The sequence below is a fragment of the Nicotiana tomentosiformis genome, chromosome 2 (genome assembly GCF_000390325.3).
Source record: "Nicotiana tomentosiformis chromosome 2, ASM39032v3, whole genome shotgun sequence".
Classification (NCBI taxonomy): Eukaryota; Viridiplantae; Streptophyta; class Magnoliopsida; order Solanales; family Solanaceae; genus Nicotiana; species Nicotiana tomentosiformis.
This window is the reverse complement of record NC_090813.1, coordinates 158,194,324-158,201,105: the sequence shown is the minus strand read 5'-3', so window position 1 is coordinate 158,201,105 and position 6,782 is coordinate 158,194,324. Positions and strand designations below refer to the sequence as shown.

Here is a 6,782-nt window from a genome sequence, read left to right as displayed (position 1 = left end):
GAGAGACATTATATGATGAGAGAAGTAAATGAAGGACATTGTAGCAATCATTCTGGGCCAGACCTTTAGCTCAAAAACTCATTACAGTCAGATACTATTGGCCTCCAATGCAGTAAGACACGAAAGAATTTGTCAAGAAATGTAAAAAATGTAAACATTTCGCCCATATACTACACCAGCCGGGCCGAGCCACTCCATTTTGAAATCATTATAAACATTCATTTAAGGTTTTAGATTATGCTTTAGAAAAGCAAGCATTTCAAAGATTAAAGTCTTAATTATCTCGAGTTGAGTAAGTCCCTCAAGCACTAAAGGCTCAAACCCCGTCTTAAATGACATCCAATGGTCCCAATCTATGTAACACATTGAATAACAGGATCAATTATCCTATCAAGACCCATTTTATAATTTTTAAGAAAAAGTCAAAGTCAAATTTCAAAGTCAATTCACAATCAAATTAGTCAAACCCCGAAACAAAATGTAGAATCAGATTATCCATTAGTTCACCATCCAATTCCATGAATAGATTCATGATTAGGGTCGATTTACCCATTCAAATCTAGGATTTACTATTTTAGGTACTTCGATAAAACATCTCCAATTCCTATCACTCGATCTCATGTTTTGAGTGTCAAATACTGCATATATTCAGGTAATAAACTCAAAGAGGGATGTAGAATCATTACGTTAATCCATTAGGTGATGAATCCCCAGTCCAAGTAGCTAAAGTTCGTGGCTGAAAATGAAGCATGTCCTTTCATATTTAAGCCTGGACACCTAGCAATCACGATTGCAGTCACGTCTCTACTATTGTATAACGGATCTTGCCTAATTTTGGCGTTCGCGACAACACCTTCGCTAGTGATGATATCCCTAGGATGGGCCATTTTTCACGTTCGCGAGCTTCTAATTGCTACCGTGGTCAACAATTGGTGGAAGTGACTGATACAATAAATGTGATTTCAATTTTGATTATATAAAGTATTGGTGAATTCTTTTTATTTTTATTTTTTGGAAAAGAAAGTACTGTAATCATTCTGTATAATGGAGATAGGAGGAAAGGAATGGACAAGATTCTAACTTTGGACGCAATTGTCCCGGTAACATGCATTTAGAAGCGTCACCCGAGAAATGCGGCTACTTGATCACATATTGTTTAAAAATTCATTGAAAATATTATATCTCATATTCTTTTAAAATGACTTTTCCACCACTTAGAATTTTAAGGATAACGATTTGTTTTCTTTTTCTTTTTTTACTTTGCTTCATATCTATAGATTGAAGTACAATAAACATCTTTGTACTATGATTATGTAACATGAAACCCTCATTTTTTGAAACCAAGATCTTAACTCCATTAATCTTCTAATTACTGAATATTCTGTAACGATGAACTAAAGAAAAGTGATGCGTAGTCTCAAATACTTTTATGGGTAAATTTTTTTACTACTTTTCTCTAAGTCTATTGTGAGACTACAACCATGTTTAGCATTTGCATTACTTTTCACAACTCGAGTAATCTCATACTGAAAAGAAATGCTCAGTCAGTATCTTTTCTATTATTTTTTTTTAAACTCTTTTGGCCTTTACAAGTTAGTTTTAAATTTCTATGGTTAAAGTCTCCCATTTTTCATCATTAAGAGAGTTAAATACATGTCAACTGATGCCAATACTTTGTAGTATTTAATTATAGATTGTATAATATATAACATTTGAGATGGAAATAATAGTAAATAATTAAAAAAATATCTGGAATTTATTTTTCTTAATGTATGATATTACTCATAAACTTTTTGTAAATACAACGCTTGAAAATCAAAATGTATATTATGTTAATTCAGGTGAGAGAAGAGCTAATAAGAAGAGTTTGGGTAATGTATTGTCACTTAATCTTTCCAACTAATAATAAAATTATATAAATATTTTTATCACATTAAAATAATTGAATTATGTATGATAATTGCTCAAAAAATACAAATGTCCATAAGGTCAAATTAAAAAAAATTGTAGAGTTAGGAAGAGAGAGAACAAAATATATGTTAAAGTTAAAATAGCACAAACAGTTGCATTGATTTGATCCGCATGATGATGTACATGGAGGCACACATTGAAAATGAACCAGCTCAAAGCCCTAAATAGTTTAATCAGATTATTAATACTACTACTACTACTTGTTTAATTAATTAAAATACTCCCTTTTCTATTATCCCCACTTGTTGCGTATGGAAATGAGCACTTTTATGTGAAAAGTCAGCGACCTCCCCTTTCTTCCTCTCTTCAGAATATCCATCAAACCATTTTCTCTCTCTCTTTCTTTGCTTTCTTGAGAAGAAGAAGAGGAGAAAACAAACAAAACAAAGCATTTGTTTCAATATTCTCTGATCTTTTGCTTCTTTGCAAAATTAGCCACAAGAGTACAACAAGTCTTTCTTAACCTAAATATATACAAGTGCATGTTCTTTACGTCTGTTTGGTGCAAAACATACCAAACTATTCTTTGTGGACTATCAAGAATAGGTCAAATCAAGAATCTGCTGCTGCTTAAAAATTCTTTCTCAAAGTCATACATAGAGAAAAGCAAAAATTAAGGCAATTATAGCTAGGCATGTGCAGCAAGTTCCAGCTGCAAAAAACAACCATGGAGAATAATTATCAAGGTGATTTAGCAGATATATTCCTAGGTAGCAGTGGACAAAATATAAGTGGTGCAAATAATATCACCACCACCTCTGGTGAGTCATCACCGACTGTTGCTGCTGCTGCTGTTACTGACGGATGGCTAGGTCAGTTCCCTAGCTATCCGATAAATTATTCGGCCTCTGGAATTGAAGAACCGTCAGTTCAAGATTTTGGAGATCCGTTTTGTAACTTGAGAGATCCACTTCTCCATGATCTTGATATGATGCCTGCCGGTTCCAACTTATTCATCTCGAACAAGGACAATATCAACAATAACAATGATAATATTAGTCTTTTTGGACCGAAAATTCTTGAGGAGACTGAAATGAAAAGTCGACCAACAGGCAATATCTTTTCAAGGATGCTTCAGATCTCTCCTACTACCAAGTTGGCGGCGATGTCACCATGTAATTCTCCGATGACTGCTGCCGTAGCCTTGCAACCGCCCTCCACTGTTATTGCTACTGGTGATGCATTAGTTGCTAATGATGCAATTATGTTTCCTAATTCTTCTAAAACTTGCTTAGTGGAAAACTCTGGCTTGCAGATCTCATCTCCGCGAAATACGGGTATCAAACGAAGGTGAGTAAATTCTTGAAAATTAATATACTATACTTGAATTGAAAATTCTTACTATATTTTATGTAATGCCCAGATCATAGAGTACTGCAAATTGTGTAATTTATTTCATACGAACATGATTGGTGCCTAGTTTTAAGAGATTTTTATGAGTTCACCTTTTTTCAATGAACAAGCAGAAGAAAGGTAGAAAAATCATGTAAACAGTATATACTACTCCTACTATGTAGATTTAAATGAAAACATAGGGTCCTGAGTGAACAATTGAAAAAAAAAAAGAAGGAAAACCAGAATATATTGATATGTATATATGCATGAAATCCGGGTGATATTTCCCATCTAAATTAATAAAAGCATCTAGAACTACTTCTTCAATCAGACTTAGCTTTCAACTTGTTTATCTTTCTTTACTTTTTAATCGAAAAAACTACCAAGAAAGGGGCTTTTCAATTTGTGTCCATCACTTTCAGCTAGAAATATTTCCATGATTACCTCTTGTCAACAAGAAGTAGAACAGTTTTGACACGACTGAAAGTAAAGTCGATCGATTTGAAATCAATCGTCTAAATACCAAAGATTTCATTTGATGCATCCAAAATCTCACACACTCACCAGGAGCCTTTTAAATTTTCAGTCAACGGTATTGAAAATGAAAAGAAAAATACAAATAAGTCCTGCATTAGTTGATACAAAAGGTTTCTTGATGTATTAGGGTTTATTATGCAAAAGTGAAGCATATATATTTTAATTTGCAGAAAGAGTCAGGCGAAAAAGGTGGTATGTATACCAGCACCAGCACCAGCAAACAGCAGGCAAGGTGGAGAAATAGTTCCATCAGATCTATGGGCTTGGAGAAAGTACGGTCAGAAGCCAATCAAAGGCTCCCCTTACCCAAGGTCAGTAATTACTCATACTAAGCTGAAAGAACACAGTTTCTGTACACCTGCACTGACAATGTGTTTTACTCTAAGAAGATTTTGTGTTTCCTTTGTGACAAATTGGGAATTTTCTTTAGAAATCACCAATTGTTTTTTATCGTCCGTAAAGACTTCTCTGAACAAGCAAGCTTTTGCAAAGTCCAATGGATGCTTTCAAGCTTCTTTGGAAATTAAGAGATAATACTATAATTATTATTGTTTTAAGTGATGAATTTAATTGTACTAATAAAAATTCCTATGATGTTCTTCTGATTAATAAAAACCCAAAGTTATAACTATGATGCAACTCATCATTCATCTTTCATCCTCGAAAGATTTACGTGAGTAGAGTTCATTCACTTCAAAAATAATAATACTCCCCCGTTCTAATTTATGTGAACCTGTTTGACTAGGCACAAAGTTTTAAAAAATGAAATTTTTGGAATTTGTGGTCCTAAAAAGTCAGAAAAGGATCCAAAGTATTTGTGTGGTTATAAACTCTTCTAGTTAAGGGTATAATTAGAAGTTTAAGCTAAATTGTTTTCAAATTTAGAAATGAGTTATTCTTTTTGAAACGGACATAAAAATAAAATAGATTCACATAAACTGGAACGGAGGAAAAAATAGTTAATGAACCAATACACTACTACTACTATCTTCGGTCCATATTTAATATTTTTGTATACCCCTTAGGAAAGACAGTTAATCATTAGATTAGTATATGTTTTGTCTCAAATATTTTGGAACAAATACAGGGTCTCCATAAATTAATATTTAGAGTTTTGGTCATCTGAAATTAATGCAGGGGCTACTATAGATGCAGTAGTTCTAAGGGATGTTCAGCAAGGAAACAAGTGGAAAGGAGCAGGACAGACCCAAACATGTTAGTCATCACCTACACTTCAGAGCACAACCATCCTTGGCCAACCCAGAGAAATGCCCTCGCTGGCTCAACCAGGTCTCAGCCTAATAATTCCAAACACACTACTACTTCAACCTCTAAGAACAACACTAATTCAAAAGATGATGAACAAAACACTAGCACTGTTGCACAAGTGAATATTTCAAAAGTGAAGGAAGAGGTGGCTGAATTACAAGACCTAAGGCATGATCATCATCATCAGCAACTTGCTGTGGAAATGCGTGATTTCGAATTCTCTAAAGACAGTTATCAGCCAATATTACCAGACTCATCATCGAACCACTCTCACGAGGATTTCTTCGCCGATTTGGTAGAACTCGAAGCTGACCCTCTAAACCTTTTGTTCGCCAAAACTCTCTCGGGAGATATTAATGAAGCGGGACAGAAGAAGGCCATTGATGCGTTCAACTTGTACGATTGGAGTGGAAACAACAACAATAAGAGTCAAGCCGACCCATAACAAGATTCGATCAAACACAGGGAAAAAAAGAAAATAAAGAAGCACACTAAATCTCACTTGGTACATATTCTTGACTAGTGCTATAGTTTCTTGGGTGAGAATTTTCTGCAAGGTCGTGAGAGCATAAGCCAAGTAAAGAGGGATTGATATCTCTTGGCTATAATTTTCCTCCTCTTTTTTTTTTTTTTCTTTTCTTTCTGTTGTGCATTAATTTGGTCTGGCTAGCCTAGTATTGCTGCATACTGTACAAGTATCACTTTTCATAATCTTGTCTTCTGACTTACCAGAACAGTGAAGAGATTAGGAAAGGAAAAAGTAGGAAAAGGAGTGCTGGTTGATTGGGAGCAGGGCCTACGAGAGAGAGTCCTCCATTCCTTTTGGGAATATTAGTGGATGGGACAGAAAGCTGAGGAACAGAAGGTTTCAACAGTTAAAAGCTAGCTAAGCAAGTACATCGTCTATCGGATCAGACATGACCAGATAGAGGCGATTGACGTGCGATGGAACTCCCATCTTTTTAGTGGGATAAATAATTGAAGCCTACTCCCCTCATTTACCATACGCTCCAACAAAATTGAAAAAGAAAAATAGGAGGACCCAAAAAGCTTCTCTATTTCCTTTCTTTCTTACTGATTTAACAAAAATGTTTATTTAGAAAGAAAGGATCATGGTACTAATTAAATAATAAAACTGAGGTTTAAAAGGAATTCTTCTTCTTTTGTGACATGACAAAAGCGTTTAAGGTGATCATGTCTGAGGTTTTTTGAGAAGATACGTTGACAAGATGCAAGCTTCGGGTTCCTCAGCTTTCTGTTTGTTAATTCCATTATATTATTTTAGTTGTGTTTGTTTTGGATATTGTATGTAGTTTACGAAGCTTTTGAGATAATTTAGAAGTTTTTTGTTTATCTTTTTATTTTTCCCTAAATATAATAATTTCAGTCAAGCTTTTATTATACTCCATTCGTTTTAATTTATGTAACTCATTTGATTGGGCACATAATTTAAGAAAAGAAAGAAGATTTTTGAACTTGTGATGTAAAATGAGACACATATATTTTGTGTGGCTATAAATCATTGCATAAATATAAATTGTTTCCAAATAAGGAAAGATGTTATTCTTTTTGGCATGAATTAAAAAGGAAATATGTTCACATAAATTAAAACAGAGGGGATATGTCGAAAGAGAGAAAGAAAATTCTTTTTTATCATTTATATGTAATGA

The 6,782-nt window shown here is 33.9% G+C and overlaps 1 protein-coding gene across 2 annotated transcripts; it reads left to right on the top strand.

Annotated features, from left to right (window-relative positions):
- Positions 1 to 2,605: 2,605 nt before the first annotated feature.
- Positions 2,606 to 6,465, top strand: LOC104113931 (probable WRKY transcription factor 14). Of its 2 annotated transcripts, XR_004511542.2 has the most exons (4): positions 2,606 to 3,261; positions 4,014 to 4,154; positions 4,981 to 5,617; positions 5,845 to 6,465. XR_004511542.2 is itself a non-coding variant. In XM_033660718.2 (3 exons), exons 1-3 carry the CDS (start codon positions 2,606 to 2,608, stop codon positions 5,555 to 5,557), a joined length of 1,374 nt encoding a protein of 457 aa, XP_033516609.1. In that variant the 3' UTR covers positions 5,558 to 6,465. The 2 variants fall into 2 exon arrangements, 1 of the variants encoding a protein (XP_033516609.1); XM_033660718.2 differs by having other exon boundaries at positions 4,981 to 6,465.
- The last annotated feature ends 317 nt before the right edge of the window (positions 6,466 to 6,782 follow it).

Excerpts from the sequence above, each read along its gene's own strand:
- LOC104113931 (XM_033660718.2), top strand. The coding sequence starts at position 2,606 with ATGTGCAGCAAGTTCCAGCTGCAAAAAACAACCATGGAGAATAATTAT. Across the intron at positions 3,262-4,013 it reads AATACGGGTATCAAACGAAG|AAAGAGTCAGGCGAAAAAGG; the intron begins GTGAGTAAATTC and ends TTTAATTTGCAG. Across the intron at positions 4,155-4,980 it reads AAAGGCTCCCCTTACCCAAG|GGGCTACTATAGATGCAGTA; the intron begins GTCAGTAATTAC and ends AAATTAATGCAG.